General features: G+C 42.4%; 1 protein-coding gene across 2 annotated transcripts in view; it reads left to right on the top strand.

Annotated features, from left to right (window-relative positions):
- The window catches only part of LOC142771981 (intraflagellar transport protein 122 homolog), a 78,154-nt gene that overhangs the window by 4,705 nt on the left and 52,134 nt on the right, over positions 1-21,315 (top strand). For both annotated transcript variants that reach the window (XM_075874026.1, XM_075874027.1), the window contains exons 3-9: positions 1,325-1,401; positions 4,980-5,113; positions 8,093-8,172; positions 11,458-11,728; positions 16,366-16,504; positions 19,035-19,093; positions 19,252-19,401. In XM_075874026.1, the coding sequence (XP_075730141.1) occupies positions 1,325-1,401; positions 4,980-5,113; positions 8,093-8,172; positions 11,458-11,728; positions 16,366-16,504; positions 19,035-19,093; positions 19,252-19,401 (910 nt within the window). The remainder of the gene's footprint in view (positions 1-1,324; positions 1,402-4,979; positions 5,114-8,092; positions 8,173-11,457; positions 11,729-16,365; positions 16,505-19,034; positions 19,094-19,251; positions 19,402-21,315) is intronic.

Below are 21,315 nucleotides of genomic sequence, written 5' to 3'. Positions count from 1 at the left end.
GCGGGTATTTTTTCTATAAATCAAACTGAAATGGGTAAGCAGCATAATATTATAGCTCTTAATACATTTAAGGTTGTTTATTGCAGCTAGTTTGATTACTAGCGAATATTTGTAGTCGTACGCTTTCACATCATCAGGATCATTTCTAAAATTTCTCACTCATGACGCACATCATGTGGTACAATTAGCCTAATTTCTCGATAAGCAGGGCCCTGCTCTTGATAATATTGCCATTTGAGACGTTTTCATCCATTGAGCTTTTGCTCTCATATAACTTCTTTTTTACATTTATTGTCCCCTTAATTACCACATTAGAATAAAAGGTAGACAGATTAAAGAAACATGTTTCTTACAGTGCTTTTAACAAGTTCACTCCACCTAAATGATGTGTGGCTAAAGTGCCAGGGAACTCATCTATCCGGGCATGCTGATACGATTGTTTGCAACCAACTTTACATGCAAAATAAAAAAAATGAATGCAAATATCAGCGAACATTTTTTGCCTAATGCTATGTATGAATATCGAAAATGATTATTTAGTGATCTACATTATAAGAAAATAAATGTGGTATCTCAGGCAAGACCAGCTTTCTGGCAATTTTGCCATAGGCATTTGTCTTTGTTTGACAAAGCAACGTCACCAAATTTCCCCATAAGAAATATGCTCTAGCTCTAATGCAGCTGTAGAAAAACCTGCTTTTAGTCCTCTACTTTTCAGAAAAAACCAAGTGAGTGTATTAAATTTGGTGCTGTTCACCCAACTATAAAAAAAAGTTTAAGACCCACGTCTTAGTGCTCAAAAGTGGCACTCATATGCAGACCTGGATGGCACCATGGAAGTGTGAAACTGCATTTTACACATTCATTGATTTTTGCTGCACACCATGAGCATAATTGCATAGCATCAACAAATTGGAACCTGGCATCAGCTATTACAAAATTAAGAGGCTACTCTAAGTTCGGTCTACTATTTCGTTTGTAGAGTTGTGTTTCCTTTTAGCATGCTTCTGAATATGTGAGTGCTTGCATGTGATGCCTGCTCTAGCTACTGAATGTACAGCTCACGATGTAGGCTGCTAAACCTTATTCAAGATGCCGTGCTTCGTGGCTTGTGCTGCAGCTGTTCTTACTAACCACTGCCTGTCTTTCCAAATGAACAACTGTAGTGCCTGCTATTTCTGTTGGGATAATTGAATCTTGCCATCAATGTTCATATGTGTTCATTTAACCACTGAAGCATCCGTGCATGCAATGGAGACGAAATGTTACTGCCTTTTCTAAGGGCTGTCATCTCTCTTTCTATTTCTCTCCCCCTTTTTTTCAGACACCATGATTCCATTCAGTGCCTGACTTATAACCCACTAACCCATACTCTCGTCAGCTGTTCTTGCTCAGATTTTGGTAAGCACACTGGCAATGTATTTTGTAGTGTAATATAATGCCATTAGACTGCATGGAGTAACATGTAGTTCTCCACAAGACTCTAAGTTGTACAGGGCTAATCCTTAAGAATTGATATTTTCACTCGGCTTTTTATTAAGTGGTGCTTGTGTATATCTGTTTTCCTGGCGCTAAATATCTGACAAAGTCGGATAAAGTTTATTGCATGTTATTGCATGAGATCGTAAGTTTTTTTTTTTTGTTGTTGGAGGAATGTTTGGCTATGAAACAATTAGTAGCTTTTATTCGGTATCATATTGGGACTTCTGTGTGCATTTTCCGAACAATTCTTGTTGCCTCATATCTCGCATTAAAAGCTGTGTACAATACAGTGATAATTACAGTCCATCAAACCAGACTGACGTCAACGGAAAACATGAAAGATGGGATCCACTCAGTTGTCCATCTTTTGCACTGGTTTCAGTTTTGATTTAAATGTACCAGTGTACCACTTTTAATCTTTTGTCATTCTCTATAATCAAGCTTGAACTAAATCTAACCTTGCACCCAACACTGCATTTATTTTTCCTCGACGCTGCATTTTACTGTCTGCCTCACTTGTTTCATGTATGTAAAAATCTCAAGTTCAGTGCACTTGCGAAGCATGTATTTATCTCTATGCATTACATTGTCAGAGCACGTTCACACTAGGCTGTACTGCCTCGATGGAAAAATAGCTGTGCAAGTCTCCAATCTGTGGGAGCAGCAAAATTACAAGTGGGTTTCAAAATGCAGACTGAGAAATACTGACCAAACCAACCTTAACACTTGAATTATGGTTGCTGCTCTCGTTTAGACGAGCTAGAGTACAAGGTTCACCATTGGCAATATTCTCGCTCTGGTGCCTGATACTGGTGCTAGTTTTGCTCATTGCAGCTGTAGCACTTTATTTTAGCTTGCACGCATACATTCAAGCAAAGAATTAGTTTGTAACGTAATAGCGTTATATTTAAGAGCTCGTTTCGCATAAATTCCGGCATCGGCATCGTTGGTTGTGAGTGAAAAATGATCATCTTATGCGTGACCGAAAAGTCGAGAACCATAAATGGTAAAGAACCCTGCAGCAGAGCGCGGACCAAACCAGGGTTGTTGGGGTCTGAGTGGGGATTGAACCCAGGTTGTTTCTGGCACAAGAGGATGTTCTACCGCACTGCTGCACCTCTGCTTGTGAAAACAGTGAAAAAAACTTCCTCTGTTTAGAAATTCAGTCAGAGTAGCTTTCATACTTCATAAACACATGGGTCCTGTAAATTTACTTCACAATACAACATGAAATAGTGCAGTAATAATGCACTATTTCATGTGTTATCGCATATTCTGATGCCCCAATGTTCATTGGGGCGTCAGAATATGCGATTAATATATTGGCTCTATGGTTGAAAGCTGGTACTCCTCTACAGGAGGCAGACACACTAATGTGCCTTTTTCCATAAGGCCACGTAGTGGGTGCATAGTAAATTCGAAAAGGTTTCATGCACCAAGTGTTTGAAGTATGCACTAGGAACAGGATGTCGCTATCACGTTCAACTCCGAAAGGCGAAGCTTTAGGGCCTTCTAATTTTTCAATGCCTTCTTGGTACCTAGACTTTTCCTAATAACCTTAACACATATTACTTAATCACTATACAAAGTGTTTCATAAAATGTGCCAGGAAATTTTCCAGCATGACGTCATTATGTTTCACATGATGTCATTTGCTCGCTGCCTTCATAATTACCTTGTGTGTGGTGGCAGACATGTTGAAAAGATTGAAGACATAGTTGTGGTGGTAATTAAAGGAACTAAACTAACTTTTTAATTAGGGGAGTCAGGCAATTGAGTCACACGGGAGAAATGAAGGTCGTCTTGAGAATAGCTCACTGACACTTCGTGATTTTCAAAAGCGGTTACTGGTAATTCTACTAGAGAGATGAAATTTGGCTAATATTGCAGGCGAAACCTGAACCGAAATGCAGGAGGGTGCAATAACTGCACTCGTCCGGGAGGTATAGAATAAGCGAATGTTGTTGCATCAACCATCTATCAATTTTTTCTCGTGGGTGTGCAGGCCACACTTTCGATTGTGCCACACATGGTGCATGTCCAAGAAGGGTTGTAAAAGAACTAACACCACTGCAATCATTGTAATGAACATTAATGTAATCTTGGTGATGTGCTAGTTGTACTTACTGGCACTTTGATTTCAGTTTTACGGGTGACTTTGGTGGAATTTCATTACTCCATCGTAACTGCCACAGGTCTCGTTTTGAAAATCTCGAAGCGGCGATAGGCTTTTAGCAAAAAAAAAAAAAAGACTTCAATTTTTTTTCATTTGACCTGTTGACCTGCTTCCACTAATTAAAAAGTTAGTTTCTTTAACAACAGCCGCAGCTGATGTCTAGTCATTTTATATCATCACTGACATATTAGACATCAGCTGACATATCTAGTCAGCTGATGTCTCTAGATATGTGTCGCTCTAGAAGAAGTAGTCGTGAATTCAGCAAGCAATTATTGTATTTTCTTTAGTCTTGAGTATTTTCAGACACATTTCTTAGAGCACCCTGTATATTCTTGATAAAGAACTTTTCTGCAACTGTGTGTGGATCCCAGCACCAGCTTACGGCTTAAATATTCTGTTTAAAGGGGCCTTGCAACAGTTTTTTAGAATGGTTAGAGAACACCGTCAATCGGTTGTCGAGGCTCCCGAGAACAAGCGGGCAAGGTTTCATTGCGGAGCACCTCACCTTGAATTGAAAATTAATTCTCAAAGTGAGCTAGAAATCCCTCACTGTTCTCTCTACAAACGATGCATTAAACCCCGGTGAGTGTGCCATCAACCTAACGTCCATGGCTATTGGCTGACTGGAGCATCTGTGATAATGTAATTGTTGGGCTTTAACGTGCCAAAACCACCATATTATTATGAGAGATGTCGTAGTGGAGGGCTCTAAAAGTTTCGACCACCTGGGGTTCTTTAACGTGCATGTAAATTTAAGCACATGGGCCTCAAGCATTTTCGCCTTCGTCGAAAATGCAGCTGTCGCGGCCGGGATTTGATCCCACGATCTGCAGGTCAGTAGCCGAGTGCTTTAGCCACTAGTGACTTAAGCATTGACAGCTGCGTAATTACCACAGCTGCTGTGGGATGCCATGAAGTTCCCACACGCTCCTTCGTGACAACACTGAGAGTTAGATGTGTATTTTAAGAAAAAAAAAAAGAAAGAAAACTGCTCAAGCTCGTGACGTGTGCTGAACAGTGGACGCGGCTTAAAGCCCCTTATTATCCTTGTCTCCTGCATAGCTTTGAATGTGCTCGCTGGTACGAATGGCGAGAGAAAGTGTTGGAAGCATGCAGCAAAGTTGTAAAACTCGGCTCATACTCGAAGGATCTTGAAAAATTCGTGTGGCAGTCCATTTGTGAGGCAATAAGCTTCTTTAGTTAGGATATCGAATTATTACTTAGAAAAGTGTTTTGGGGCACCTTCAACGTGCAGCTTTGTAGACAACTAGGGCACCTGAACGTTACAGACAATGTTATTGAGATGATGGGTGTGCAGGGCTGTGGTCTTCAGAACAAAAGTCGGTCTCCAAGCATCGCACCAGCGGGAGAGTCACCAGCGCGGGATGGAACCCCGACGGTCAGTTCTTGGCACTCGGACTCGCGACTGGCGCTGTCAGCATCCGTGGCAGAGTAAGCTCGTTTGTCTATTTTTTGTTCAACTTGCACGAAGGAATACAGAGAAGAAAAAAAATGGTTCGATAGAAAGGCCACTGCAAGTTTTCTAGCCTGTGTTACACTTTGCAGCCTTAACTAAACTTGTCCCTCAATTGGGTGGCAAAATTTGGGCATATTGGGTATGGGGCGTGATTTCAAGTCTTCACTTAATGTATTTAAATTGCATGACACCCTAACAGCACTGAACAGTGGTTGATATTGATGTGCTCTTTGCTGTCATTCGAAAGTGTTGGATGTGTTCTTCTATCTTTGTTGCATCTTCCTATGTTAAACTGTATTGCATGTGTACCGTGACAATCTCTTCATAGGTTTTCCTTTTTTTACCCCCTGCATTTGGCTTGGCCGTTGCGGCTTGTTGGACTGTGCACTTGTAGTGTGCATTGCAACGTGTGAAACACTTGCTAGAACACTCTAGTACTAGCTCCAATACTTACAATAGTACTTTGTTCTTCCCGGTGTGTTTTTCCTTTTGTTGCCCATTGATCAAAAAGGAGTAACCAATGCCTGTACAAATCACCGGCATCTCAATGAACGCACCTACTTAAAAATAATCAAGGTTAGAGATACCTTTCTCACTGCTTCGCATTACAGTGGGATAGTGGAACGAACCTGCCCATTTTTTATTTTCCAGGCAAAGCTTCCTCCGCCCTCCATGCAACCATCAGTGCTATAATTTTTTGCTGCCGTTGATCAGAAACATTTAAGAAACTTATAAAAAATATTTTGCATGTTTACAATACATGGTATCAATACATGGTATTAATGTATTAATATGTGGTATCAATACATTAAAATTACTTCTAATATCTCCTATGCTTTCCTTGTCATTATCATTTATTTGTTCTTTAAAACTTATGGCATGTTTTTCGTTTGATGAATTTTCGAGAGAAGTAGTTCTGGTATTTATCTATGGTTTTCATTTCAGAAATGGCACCGCATATTAGCTAATAACCATGCCCACTAATAATACTTGAATGGAAAATGAAGCAGTTCCTTGTTGGGACTAACTGTATAGCAGGCATGCATAAATGTCCTTTTCTAGTTCAATTGGTATCTACTTCGCAGGACAATGCGTCATAAGTGAGAAAACCCTTGAATTTATTTTGTAACTTTCTTTAGTTTTTGGCACTATAGTAAGTGGCGATGAAAGCAAAAGCTGTGACTAAAACATTTCTCAAGTTGAGTGTGAAAAAAGAAAGGAACAATGATGTAATCGATGCTCTAGACAGTCAGAAAGTGAAAAAGAGAACAAATGTACAAGATAAAAGACAAAAACTCAGAGATGGATAAAGCTCATGTGTACATTTACAGGATTCGGTAAGTACATTTAGTGAAACCACATTGATGAGGCTTGCCTGATTAATAACCATAATTTTACATATGGGTAAAAAGCAAGCATAATTCAGGTGCTCATCCTTATCTACTGTGGCAGAAGACAGAAAGGAGCTGGACTGGTTGGTTTATATGAAGAAATTAGACAAAGCTGCAGGCACAGCACAATAGGTACCCAGTGTAGCACAGTTAGAAAGAAGCTGCACCAGAATTTTTTTAAAGACAGATAGTCTTTCTTGGGATACCTCAGCACAAAAATTTGGGTTCGTTTGTCTGTCTTTCTATTTGTCTGTCTGTCAATCGATTCAGCCACTCGAGCTAACATTTAACCCCTTGCTGAAAGCCCACCCCTCTTGATCTCTTGGCTGAGTCCGTGCTAGTGAATATTGTCAATCAAAAAGCAAATATTGTGCATATTTGAGCGCAACATCAATATGTGAGTATGAGGTAGTGTGTGTCTTTATTTAAAAATACATGGATACGTAAATCTAAAGACAGCAGTGTTTATTACACAGCGCTGACAACGTGATGTTAGGAACGAAAACAGGTGTTACTGACGTTTCACTAAAATGACCCAATGCTGCCTTCTACCCGCTGCTCTGCGTTCTAAAAAGCTTTCGTTTCTTTTCATTACTGCCACATGGTGTCCATATCTCATGCAACTCCTCCTCGATGTTTTTTGCAGTGAAGTATATGGATACGGGGGCCAATTTTTTTAAAACAATTTCTGAAGTGCCCTGCTTGACCACTTGCTTCGAGCCTCTTCGTGCGACGGATCACAGCTTGGGGTGCTCATGAGGCAGTGGGACCAAAGTTCTTGGAAATAGCTAAACTAGTACCACTCGCGTCAGTGTGTGGCCCCTCCTCTCCCCCGTGCTTGGTAGCCTTGGTAGTGCGAAAGCCATCTTGTACGTCCTCGGTCCCTCGGTCCAGTGTTTTTTTTTTTTTTTTTTGCTTCTACGATGACACCGGCTTACCCTTCCCTGTGCGCTGGGAGAGGGTATGCCTATGTCTGTAGTTTCCTGCTGGACGCTCTAGGGGCGCAGCAGCAGCTGCTGAGAGAGGAGGCAGAGGTGAAGTTTAGTTTTTTTTTAGAAACTTTAAGTGCGACAGGTGTTTTCCCACTTTTTCAAAGGCACGTCATGGGTCAGTGGGACACATATTGCCACTTTTTTTTTTTTTTTGCAAACTAACGGCCTTATCTTAATGAAAATTGAATTGTGGCTTATCTGAGCACGTCATTTTAATATTCCACTGGCCTACTTTCCGTTATCATGTGGAAAATGTAGGTGAACCCACAAAGGGTTAAGGCATATTCAGAAGTCCCACCACTTTTCGAAGAATGCTTCATCAGACTAAATTGATTTCAGTTTTTCTTTTTTAAAGCAGTCATTAGTCAGAGATAGAGGATGATTGACTGCTTGAAAAGGAAAAATGAAATCAGTTTAGTCTCATAAAGCATTCGTCAAAATTTTTATTTGTGTCATCTTTAGGGTGACAGGTTTATTGTTTAGACCAAAAAGGAAGGTAAGTTATTTAAATTTTGTGCTGAGCTGTTGAGTGAATGAAAGCGTATGCCTTAAATGTGGCCGTTTCTTGCAGTCTGGTGAAGAAGTCGTGCGCATTGACAGACCTGGTGGACCGAAGGCGGCCGTATGGGGAGTCTGCTGGAACCCTGTGAAGTAAGTTGATGAGAGGTCTGTCAGGTGCTTCTAAGAGATCTCGAGCGCTTAACAAGAAGCGTAATTTGCTAATTACTGTAAGTGATGGAGAAGTCAGTAGCTGATGCCAAAAAAGTCATTTCAAACTAGGCATTAAAAAATTTTCCCTTTGTTGGCGTTTATTTAGTGTCTGTTGTGACTGCAGACAAAGACAATTTTTACTTCATTGAACATGTGTTTTGAATATTCGCCTGCAGTTGCCTTTCCTCACTTCACTTATTCCCCTCCTTGAGGTTTCCTTGAGCAAATTCCTCACTGTTTCTGTTAGCATTGAACTCTCTTATTAACTCAACCTAGACCAGTAATTTAGATCACTAATTGCCCACATAATTACCTAAGCTCACATGTCATATGGTGCATTATATGTGAATGCAACGTGCCCAATTCCAGCTCGCTACAATTTTTATATAGTAGTGTATGTGCGATGAACATCAGGCCTCATAGACAATGAATACATTATAACCCACTAGACAACATCGCGAAGACAAATATATTACACAGCAAAAATTATGTCTCTTGGCAGTTCCCATACGTGGAATCATGACTACTTTGCTGTCACAAAGCTACATATTGCTCGTGTTGTCTGATCAATGAGAGGCCCACCAGGACCATTAAACTATTTGTTGTCAAGTGCTCTTTGCCAGTGGAACATTGTCATCAGCCATATCCTGCTGTCACAAAACGGCGTAGTCTAGACGAATCACTGTTCCGACTTTAATTATAATCTGCCAACGTAATTTCCCACTGTATGCACTGATATATATAGCATATTCATCCCTGTTTCATCACCAGACTAGTTACGATGATTGGTAGTTGTCACTGAGTATGAAAGGCGTTGTGGGTTCAAATCATGGAATACAGCTGCATCGTGCTGTCAATAGAACAAGACCCACCACCGATGGAGTTGATGTGAGCACCCACGCTATGTCACAAAGTGGTGGTTAATGGCCCGGGGCCAGAGGAGCGATCCCGTGTTCGCCCGAGGGCTGCTCACTCGAATGCCAGCCGCTCGAGTTGGAAAAGTGTTCGACAGTTCTTTGGACTACGGAAACGATCGACGTATGTTTCGCCTCAGGTTGGACACAAACAGGGTCGTTGCTCTGCTGGAGAGATCGTTGTGTTAGCATTCGCTTCTCCACAGTGCTCTCTGGTGGGACCTGCAGGAGGCCATCCTCCACACCACTCCTGTTTTAAGATAGAAAGAAATTTTATGTTTTATTTCTGCTCGGAATCTTTATGTTGGCCATAATTATCTTTGAACACTGCATATTTGTTTCTTTGATAGCAAAGGATAGATAGCACAGTCCCTTTGATAGCAAAGGGACTGTACATCACTTTTTGTTCAGCTTGGTAAAAAAAACGCTGCTTATCAATAGTCGAGGCTTTCGAGAACATGCGAGCCCAACATTAAAACGCAGCATGCGGCCTGGATTTTACATAAATTTTCTAAGTCAGCTAAAGATCACTTTCTCTCTGCCATTGAGAAATGATACTACATGCTCAAAAGTCACTGTGGCACAGGCCCAAGTATCACACTAGCCGATTTGAGCACGGTGTGCTCGGGAGTTACTGGGTCTGTTGCAGGAGGCCGCAGTGTGTTTGTAGGTGTGCACGCGATTGAAACCTACGTTTTCAAAGAAAAGAAAGAAAGAGAGAAAAAGTTCGCAAGGCCACTAAGCACGTGTGACATGCCTTCTTCCCTCATTCAATGCATTCTTGCATAGCTTCCAGTGTTTTCATCAGGACGAAAGAAGAGATGATGATTGATATGTGGTGTTTAATGTCCCAAAGCCACCATATGATTATGAGAGACGTCATAGTGGAGGGCTCCGGAAATTTGGACCACCTGGGGTTTTTTAACGTGCACCCAAATGTGAGCACACTGACCTGCAACATTTCCGCCTCCATCGGAAATGCAGCCGCCTCAGCCGGGATTCGATCCCGCGACCTGCGGGTCAGCAGCCAAGTACCTTAGCCACTAGACCACCGCAGCGGGGCCCAAAAAAAAGGAGGAAGCAATTACAGCGTGCAGCAGATGTTTGAAACTGCTCATACTGGATGGATTTTAAAAACTTATGCAGCAATAGATTCGTTTCACTGCGGCATAGGTTCGTTTCAAAGGAGGCGATAAGCTCTTTTGTGGAGCTTTTCTATATCATCTTGTAAAAATGTTATGGGGCACTTATAAGGCGTAATACTTTAGTGCCCCATCGATTGAGGACCACAGAAAACGGTGCGTGCGGTGCAAGAACCAAAATGACTTGCATCAACTTAATAAAATTCTATCTATGCCACGGAAACCTTAAACAGGTTTGCTGTCCGATGGTTTTCAGCCGTTTGATGGAAGCTACTGTAACATTCCATCACTGCTGTGGCTAACATTTTTTTAAAACTGTAATGTAAATAGTAATGTAATGTAATTATTCGAGGGACATATTCCTCCCCCCATATCATTCTAAAGCTTCATGCTTGGTTTTGCTATGTTCACCAGTTCATTTCATGTTACGTGCCTATTATTGTCTTCATTGTGGTGTCATCAGAATTCACAAAAGAGAAGAAAACCGCCTTTTTTTTTTACAGTTCATGTGTTGGTACTACCCGTCTCCATCTGAAGGCACTACCACGAATCATTTAAGTTGGGTAGCACTGCCTCCGCGATTCGCCAAACGATCACACAGTCAGTGTAACTTGACAATGTCATGTCGTGACGTTGTCATGTGACATGACGTAGTGTGACATCATGGTGGCGTCAGAGTGACTTCATGATCATAGCACAAATTTTCGCAATTCGTGGTGTCCGGATGACGTCATGTTGTGACATCGTTGGCATCACTGATGTTTATATTGCTTATGTTAGAAGCCAACAATGCCAATGGTTGGTTCTGGTGATTGAGAGTGTATAAAGCTATTGTCTAAGTAAGTATACACTCAAACATTATTATAATGAACCCAGATATAATGAAATATTGGTTGGAGCGAAGTAAATAAAGAATAGTCATGCAATAGCTGTAGTGTTAGGAATACTGTCTTTATAAAAAATTTTCGGATATACTAAACTTATTTTTGGGTGAGATACAACTTTGTTATGAGGAAGTTTAAGTGTAACTGAATCGTTAATGGCGTGACTGCTTCGTTCTTCACTGCTAGAACTAAGTGACAGTACAATAAGTGTGACAAGAAAGAGCAGTGCAGGCGGTTGAAGACGTCTTTGATTTATGTGCTGCCATTGATGATTGAATGACTCAGGGAAGAAGGCGTCGGAGACATTCTCGCCGTGGCCGACTGGGCACAGACTCTGACCTTCTACAACATGGCGGGCCAGCAGACTGGCCGCGAGCGGGCATTGGGCTTCGACCCTACCTTCGTCAGCTATTTTCCCGGTGGCGAGTACCTCGTGGTGGGCGGCTCGTGCCGGGAGGCACGTGTCTACACGCGAGACGGCATATGCGTCGGGCCCGTCTCCCAACAAGCCTCATGGGTGTGGTGCTGTCAGGCACGCCCAGACGCCAGCCACCTGGTGAGCAGGAGCATTTCCAGCTCTTTTTTGTAACTGAAAAAGTAAAACAGCAGTAATATTGTCGGGGAGGGGGGGGGGTTGGGATGGCAAAAAAATTTTAATGCAGTCAGTAACGATAAAACACTTCATTGAGTGAACTTGGGCTCGGCACAAGAGCACCTCTCAAATAGCAGTAAAAGCGGCATGCACATAAATCGGTTCATCATCAGTGGAATGTCTTGTCTTCTATTAATTAGTCATGGAAAAATTGCAGCATTATCACTGGTGCTCATGTAAGCTCATCAATAATCTTGATTATTTGTGTCCTGTGTGTAATAGTTCTGTTAAGTAAAATTGTCTATTCTTTTTGGGAGATCGTTCTGTTAAAAACCATCTCAAACGTTCACTAATCTTTCCAAACATTGTTGTGTGATTTACATCAAACATTGGTTACAGTTTTTGTGGGTGAAACCTAAGTATATTAAAATTAAAAATACTCTTGCAAACTGATAAAAACTTGGACCATCTTTCCAAAAGGAACCCTGATAGGATGCGAAGCAGCAGCGTTGCGCACGGGTGGTGTCACGGGTTGAACGGGCTGATGCGGGTGCTGATGTGAGCGCGGGAAGATTCGCTTGGAGCGATGGTTGGCGACATGTACAGACGTGTTTTAATGTGTACATTAGGTGCGTCAGGTTTATTGCGCCTGAACCGACGAGTCCGCGGTGTAGCGAACGGTGGTCGCTGTAGGTGTGGTGAGCAAATGGACGAGGCGGCGGCTGGGGGTGCCGCGGCGAGCGTGTGGCAGGACAGGGAGAGAGTGACGTCAGTGCACATTGTGAGGGGAGCGTGACGTCAACATGCTGTGGCAGCGTGACCTACTTGCCACCGCACCAACACCTGTGGCGCAGGGAGTGTTCGTATGGAGGGACGGTGTTACACAGGATAGTTAAAGAGCTACTTCGCATCTAAAACGCACATAGTGGTATGTTGAATTTTACATGCCGAAACCTTGATACGATTACAAGGCATGTCGTTGTGAAGGGGTCTGGAAAGGTGTTATACCATTTCGCCTCTGTTAAAACACTACCACCACATCCGCATTTGAACTGGCGCTGTACTAGTCAGCATATATGAAGTGTCCTTGCTTTAGTTCTTTTCTTCATTTTATATAGACCTCGCTGCATTCTGGCATCTGTCAAAAAGAAGAGAGGTTCACTTGCACAGCCTGCATAATTTATTACCCAAGAAAAAAATTCAAATTCCACATTTAAGTGCAGTTGTAATGCCTTACACAAAAGCTAAAGCCAAGTGCTTGTTGAAGCGTCTATGTAGTGTGCAGTTGGATACACATTCAGTTTCATGTGAAGCAACTAATATGCTTGTGGTACTGTTAGAGCATTCTATATGGAACTGATTCCGGGCTCTATGTTCTCATTTTAACCATTAGATATGTGCTTGCACATGTTGTTTACCCTGCAGCTCATTAGGCTGGCAGTGCATTTGTCCATGCCTTTCTTCCTGTCCTACTGCCAGGTGTCTGCAGCTGCATCACATTCAAAGTTCCGCCAGTCACAGCCATTCTCACATACTGTAATCATGTGATCATTACTCACCGAACGGTCCTCAAGCTGCATCAGGCAGTTTTTTTTGTTTTGTGTACCCACTCTCTAGTTTTCTGAAACAGTGATATAATAAGTATTTCATTCATTATTGCAAAAGCTAGCCCTTGTAGAAGTTAGCTTGCTCGCCTAATTCAAATGCAGCTACTAGACTTATGTGAACAGTACATTTTACCTTCGAAGCAAATTTGAAATGAATAGTGATTTGGTTTAAATAATTTCAAATCGAGTTTGGGTAGCATTATCCCGTATGAAAAAAGTTAGCACATTTGCCATGACCTAATTAACCTGTATAATTTTTTTTTATTGAAACAAGGCTGGTGCAAGTGTCATTCTTTTTGGTTTAAAGATAGTGGAATAAAATTCGAATAGTAGCAGAATTTTACATTTGGTAGAATGCAGGTGATCACCTGTAAAATATGTAGCATATTAAAATTCACTATACTTAGAGCATATAAGCTGGCATAGCAGGCTTTTAAATTAAAAAAAGAATATATGTGAGCATAATGTGGTCCTTAAAGGGCCACTCACCAGGCCCCATACCAAATTTTAGTTAGACCATGGAAGTTGTTGGGTGTCTGATGACGAACATTTTGCCACAAAAATTTCTTGAATCCGTTAATTACAAGCTGAGAAAACAGTTCTTTTGAAGCGGCGTGAAACGAGGATGAGAGGAAGTGAGCTTGAAACCCTTGCCACTCCTCCACGTAGCCTTCGCAAGTCAAATCTCTTCCCTACCCTCTTTATCATCGGACCAAGAGGTCACGTGCGCATGAAGTGCCCGAACAAGCCCAACCCCCGGGCACGTGAGCATAGTTTTTTTTTTTTGACCAGCTTTGTTTTGAGGTTTACTGTCTGTTTCTGCGGGATGGTTTGGAAACGCTGGTTTAGACGCGGTATAATAGATAAGCACAATGAGTGCGTGAATGCGTAGGAGCGTCCCACGGCTATCGTCTGCTCGATGCGCTGACCACGAGGACACAAGCACATGCGAAATGCTGGCACATTAGCCCCGCATCTCATTGCAATTCACGGGGGGGGGGGGGGGGGGGGAATGAAAAAAAAAAAACGCTCACATTTTCTTTTTGCGCCTCATTATTTATCTAGAGGTTTATTATTCTCTTCAACCGACAAATACATAAACTATGCATGTCATGTTAAATAATTCTCGCCATGTCACATGCGACTGTTGGCAACGTCAGAGCAGAGTCGTCTACGTAGAGGACCAACGTCACTGCATTGCCGTGTACATAGGGCTATTCATACGCGCACGTCATGCCCTCATTCTCTGGGCGCACGCCCGCAAAAGGAAGGGGGAGCAGCGTTCATCTTGAAATTTGACCCATTTCCGCGGTGCATAGCGTTGCAAATTTTGGCAGACGTGATCATGAATGCCTCATCTACGCATTGCACTTGTCAGTTCAAAACTGTCAAACCTGGTGAGTGGCCCTTTAAAAAGGCCCTGAAACACTTTTTTGAGTAACCATGGAATTGTTTCACTGGAAAAGCGTATTGCCTCACAAATTCAACGCTGCAAAAATTTTAAGAATTTGTTCAGTACGAGCGGAGTTACAAAGACTTGTCGCACACTGCAATCACATTCTCTCTTCTCTCGTCCCGACGAAAGCATTGGAAGCTAAGAAAAGAGGGATGGAAGGAGCAAATAAAAAACGTCACGTGCGGGTCGTGACCTTGAGCACTTTTCTTCTTTTTCTTTTTTTGGATATGCGGCTTTTTCAGGGCGATCACGCGCTCATGTGTAGACAAGTGACGGGCTCTTGCGGCAGTCTCTGTAGCACCATGTTCAAATCAGCCAATGCCTGATAGATGGGAAATCTACGTGTGATTTTCTCGCGTCTTCCGTCACTTGTCGAGGGAAGAGAAGGCAATTTTCAGCTGACTTTGGTAATTTATTGTGAACTCTAGGCCGCATGCTCTGATATAACATTTGGCTCGCGTGTTCTCGGGAGCCTTTACTACCGATCAACAGCGTTTTCTGACCATGCTCAAAAAGTGTTGCAGCGCCCCTTTAAACCTTGAAGTGGGGCTTCGCGGCAGTGTGGCTTTTTTTGGGGGGGATAAATGCTATCATGGTATAGTAACCTCCTACGGCAGTGAAACCACCTTTACAGGGGGTGAATGACGAGCTAATTCACATTTATACTTTACATACTCCGCATTGACGGTACCGTGGCCGCCATCTTAGGGTCCCAGCTGGTTGAGATGCTGCATGAACTCTTACTCAAATGTGCCGAGAAATGGTGACATCAGATTAGGGCCGGTGCCTCTCAAGTTCTTCGGTGTTCCTGCTTGGCGCGGTTTGCGAACATAAGAAAGCGGAGAGAGCGCAAAAGATTGCAAAGATTGCAAACTACTCTGTGTGCTCCTCTGCACTGACTCACACTGACTCCCTCTAATGAAATAGAAAGTCACAGTTGCCGCCATGTTAGGGCCTCCAGTGCAGAGAAGCTGTCAGTGACATCACGTATTTGTTTATTTCAGATACTTATAAATTTTTAACAATTCAAATTAGAGTATGTTAATATTCGTTTGAATATTTAAAGGGCTCAAATACTTGCACAAGCTTAGTAGTTACCTTATCAAACATTGCAGAGAGGCAATTAGCCTGTATTACAACATTAAAAAATGTGGATGTGACAAAATTACGTGCATAATACAAGACCCACCATGTGTAACCAGTATTGCGTCTTCACTTGAAGATTGGACAATGTCGCCATTGTAATTTTGGGTGAGCATCCATCGCAGAGGAGCACTTTGATGGAAATCTTAGCTACTTAGCACATGGCAGACTGGCACTTGCACAATAGTACAAATGTTTTATCAAATGACATTCACTGGGTCAATACATAGGAGATACCTTGGAAAACAGTTCAGTCTAAACATGCTGTGAACCGGTGTGCCTGCATCTGCTATTTGTAAAGCTTAACGGTGTTAAAAACGTCATTCTGCAGCTCCTTGGTGGTCTTGATGTTGAGAGTTTAAAGTGTCCCGCTGAATTTGGCTTTACTTTTTCAGGCCCTGGGTTGTCAGGATGGCACCATAGCCTACTTTGAGCTGGGCTTCTCAACAGTGCACAGCTTGTACCGCGAACGGTATGCATACAGAGACAACATGACGGATGTCATCATTCAGCACCTCGTGACTGACGAGAAAGGTGTGCATCCCCTTGTTTTCAAGACAGACAGCTTTCTTTGCTTCTGTGCTTGGCTTTCACAATTAGTAATTACTGACTGTATAATCTAATATTTGTAAGCACTCCATGCCTCGAAACCACAGTATAATTGAGATGATGCTGTAGTGAAGGGCTCCAGAAGTTTAAACCACCTGTAATATACGCCTTGATAATAATTGATGGGGTTTAACTTGATGTGTATCTTAATGTAAGCACTCGAGTCTCTGGCGTTTTGCTTCCATCGAAGCATGGCTACCACCACCGGGATAACCGCTGCCACCATCGTGACCACTTGCCCGCCATGGCGAATCGATGATTGGAGTCACTTTAGACGTAAAAGGTGATGATACAGAAGACTTGTAGTGGCACTAAGTTGTCATGCAGCGTGTCCCTTGCTGAATACGCACTACCTTTATACATGTGCGTTTTTTTTTTTCGTACAAAAGGTTTGTGGGGTCAGTACAGTTGTATTCACACAAGCGACCAAATCTTAATCTGAGCCCATGTATTGTGTATTACGCCACTATACGTAACTTGTCCCTGCCGTATTCTTTCAGCTTACATGGAGCAAAAAAAGCAGAGGCCGAAGTCATATTTGGGATCTTCAGGAAAAAACAATGAAATCGTTTTCTGTCCTGTGAATGCTGGCAACGTAGCAATCTAATTCACGGCACCTGTTACGTGACTGATTCTTTCGCGATCACGTGTCATGAAAACACAACTTTTGAGGCTGTGGTACAGCATTCTCTGCCTTTCACGCCTGTGGCAGCTTGTAGACGTAGTGAAGGGGATAACAGTTGCCGTTTATGCTGGTGCTCACCTGCTCAACACACTTTCGTCAGGTTAGCTTACGCATTGTGGCATAGGTACCACAGCTACAGATGTGCTAGCGAAAAGGCTCTGTTCTGTAAAATCTCGTCGTAGAAAAAGGAAACGTTGCCTTGGCTGATCACCTTTGTTTACCCACCAAGCACGTGCACTGGAATCCTGCTGTGCCCAAGTCACATCAGTCGCCTCGGGACCCTTTTGTTTAATTATACCAGCCTATTCTAGACACGCTTTTGTATGTGTTTACTTTGAACACACAAAAGGGTAAGACAATGTCTGCTACGTCTGCACTTTGTGTTAACAGCTCATGGCTCATGGCGAGCAATGGGCAGATAAAATACTGGCACACCGATGCATATGAGTGGAAGTTACGCCCGGTTGCACGGCAGTCTATTCACCTGAGGACACGAAAACGAGCCCTCTTTTCCCCGGAACACGCCTGACTGTGCGCGCTTGCTTACTCGTTGATACAGCACTCATGGCCACTCCCGTGACCAAACAGTTTCGAAATCGGCGTGCTCAGTGCAGTCTACAGGTATTTCAGTGCTGTTTGTCTTTTAAAGAACTGCAGTAAAAGCCTACATTTTATATTTAGCACGCAGGAAGTCCGATGTATAATCGCCTATTCTTGCACAAGGGCATTATTTGATGAGCAGTAACTGCAAGTGAAACCACATTATGCAACATGCTTTTATTGATTGTGACAGCTGATGTGCAAGAAAATAAGTGAGAAAAGTTTAAAAAATATCAAGAATGTTTTTTTTTTAATTGTTGTCAGAAGCTTCTCTTGCGTGCTGTTTTCTTTAAGTTAGCACGATTGTACCTTTTTATTAAAAAGTGTAATTGATATAAGCTTTGGAAGTTTTGTAATTAAACATGCTTAGAAAATAATGCTGAATTTTCACCGCTCTGTCGTAGGCTCTTTTTGAAATTAAGGCCTGCAAAGTAGGCGAAAAAATGTTTTCCGGGACGATTTTTAAGATTTTTTATATAAATACCTGCACTACTCAGAGTAGTGAACATAAGCAAAAATACGCATATATTTAGCTAAACAAGTTCGAAGTATGTAGTTTTAACATATATTGTGTAATTCATCGACGAAGTTGGAAATAACGGCAGAGCAGGTAAGTGTGGCACTCTATTTCTTCGTCATTATTGATTTACTCTGCTTCGAAAAAATTTTTTCCGGCAACACCATTTGCGGACCTCTTCTTTCCACTCATTAGGCAAAAAGATATAAAATTTTGAAATAAATTTAAGAGGTCGACTAGCCATGCTTTGTTCAATCTTACGTGGAATCACCCAACTAATATATTTAAACAAGTGCTTTTTCAGCTTAGTGCCCCTCCACTGCAGTGAAATTATCTTTACTGGGTGTTATATGCCGATTATTGTGCATTTATTCGTTCGTCTGAAATCAAAATTTTCAATCATTTGAATTCTATTAGCAGCAAATAATGAATGCTACATTATTGGTTAGAATATTCTAAGCATTCAAATATTTGCACAAGCCTATATAACGGCATTAACTTTAGCATTCAGCTGTGTGCTTGCATTGGCAGTGATGGTTACGGCTCAGTTTTTTTATTCTTTTCCATTTGCCGGCATGAATGCAGGCTTCACTGAGTGCAGAATTTGCATATTAGTTCTAATGTGTGCCATTGTTGACTTAATAACCTTGCAGTCCGAATCAAGTGCCGTGACCTGGTCAAGAAGCTGGCTATCTACAAGCACCGCCTTGCCGTGAGTTTACCAGCGCACTGTTTACTGTTGTTGCATGGAAAAATTGTAGGCAGCAGTCTTCACCCATCTTGGTTATTGGCTGCCTGAGGCTTTTCAGTGACTGCGTAGGCTTGAAACTTGTGTAACTTGTGTAATCCCCCATCGTGCGCCGAGTGCAGGTCCAGCTGCCCGAACGAATCATGGTGTACGAGCTGAGCAGCGAGTCGTCCGAGCCCAACGACATGCACTACAGGCTGCGAGACAAGATTGTCCGCAAGGTGGAGTGCACGCTGCTGGTTGTCTGCTCCGAACACCTTGTTCTTTGCCAGGTTAGTGCGCCTCTGATAGCACCACATGCCACCTGTTGGCATGATCGCTGTATCAAAAGGGTATTTAATCGATTCCCTCTCGTGTAGGTTCATAAAAAAAAAACGGTCACATAACCAACATCAAAAAGTGAAAGACGAAACCATTTGTGCATACAAACAGCCAGACACTCAATATAGTACTTAAACAGTCATGAAGCTAGCAAGTTACAAAAACAGGAACAAGTGCACAAATGAAAACAGATGTTAAGAAGAGTCAAGAAAGATGCATTCATGAGAAAGTTCATTCAGTAGACGTGGGCTGTACAAAAGAGACTACAGAGGCATGGTGGAGATGCACTATAGCACAGACAGCGGTGGCTGGAGATGCGGTGGTGATGCTAACTCGGAGGGAAGGAAGTATATGATGAGTTGAGGTCAACAGCCGGATTCCCTGTAGGTGTTCACCTGCTGACACTTGGCCCCGGAGCCAGAGGCGTAGGTTCGCCTAACAAATGCCAGAATATTGAAGAAGTTTGGGTCGGTGTCCAGGTGAAAGCCTGCAGCAGCCTTCATGCAGGAAGTCTGCGAGCCGCCCCTCTCACATTTCACTCCCTCCCCTTGTGCACTTCTCTTTTACATCTCTCTACTGTCCTGTTCAACACCACTCTTCTTTTTTCTTCTGAATAACCATGGAGGCTTCTTAGTGGTTTTGAATGCTCATGCTCACACGTGCCACAGTCGTGCATCATCTCCTTCGTAGTCTTCAGTTTATGCTGATTCTGTCACGCTATTGCTCATGACGGACTGATGTTGACCCGCATCCTTCTTTACATTTTGCTTGTGGCAGTATGTTATGGGATACAAATGTAGTAAGGCTATCACTTGGCGTAACACATATGTTCATGTATGGAAATTCTAATTAGGTTGCATGCATGTCACGGATAGCAATATACATTATGTGAGAAGGGAATGGCCAGGGATCATACTGTAGTGCGCACTGATACAATTGGCCGCAAAGCTCACATTCATTACACCATGTGTATCGACGCATGGTGCTACAGTTAAGCCCCTTTATAACAGACGTGCTCTGGGCAGCAATTTTTGTCTATTATATGTGACGTCTCTTATAAGCAGGGTACCTTGTATGCATTTTTTTATCAACCTGTACTTTACTGTAGGCACACTGGTGTCTCTTATACCCATTTGTCTCTTATATCAGTGTCTCTTATAAAGAGGTCCGACTGATTGTAAATTTCTGCCACACCTTTCTGGCATGACTACTCAAGTGGCTGCTCGCCCTACATGACACTTATTGGGTTTAAAGCACTGGCACGGCTCTGCAGTGTACTACTGGAGATTGCCTTTTATCTATTTCAGCTCGAAACCTGATTTCTTTCTTTGTTTCCCCTTGTGCATGACAGTTTTGACGAACACCAGTGGTGGTGGAAATGGCACCATCAAAATCTGCATTTGTTGTGGGCTCGTAAGAGCTTATGCTTTGATACCAACTTACAGGGCTTCAAAGCTGTACTAATGCTCAGAAGTGATGAAAATTCATGATTTCGTTATGTTCCTTACTCAATTCTTTGTACATAATGTGCATGCAATGTCGAGGAACAAAAAGTGCAGCCGCTACGAATAAAGAAGCCGTGATTGAGGTTATCACCTCATCTTCACGTGGTTCTTTGCTGATGTTCTTTTGTTTTTGTTGTTGGCAATGTGTTCGAATGTTGCACTTTTAGTGGAGTAAGTTGGTTGGCAAGCAACTTGGTTCAGTGAACACAGCATGTGATCTCCTAACATTCTAAATGATGTTCGAGTATGTACTATGGCTCTTTAAAGGGGCCCTGCAACACTTTTTGAGCATGGTCAGATAACGCTGCCGATCGATAGTAGAGGCTCCCGACAACATGTGAGCCAAATATTATAGTGCAG

The sequence above is a fragment of the Rhipicephalus microplus genome, chromosome 9 (assembly GCF_043290135.1).
Source record: "Rhipicephalus microplus isolate Deutch F79 chromosome 9, USDA_Rmic, whole genome shotgun sequence".
Classification (NCBI taxonomy): domain Eukaryota; kingdom Metazoa; phylum Arthropoda; class Arachnida; order Ixodida; family Ixodidae; genus Rhipicephalus; species Rhipicephalus microplus.
The sequence above is the reverse complement of the archived record's forward strand: the minus strand, read 5'-3'. Positions and strand labels throughout refer to the sequence as shown.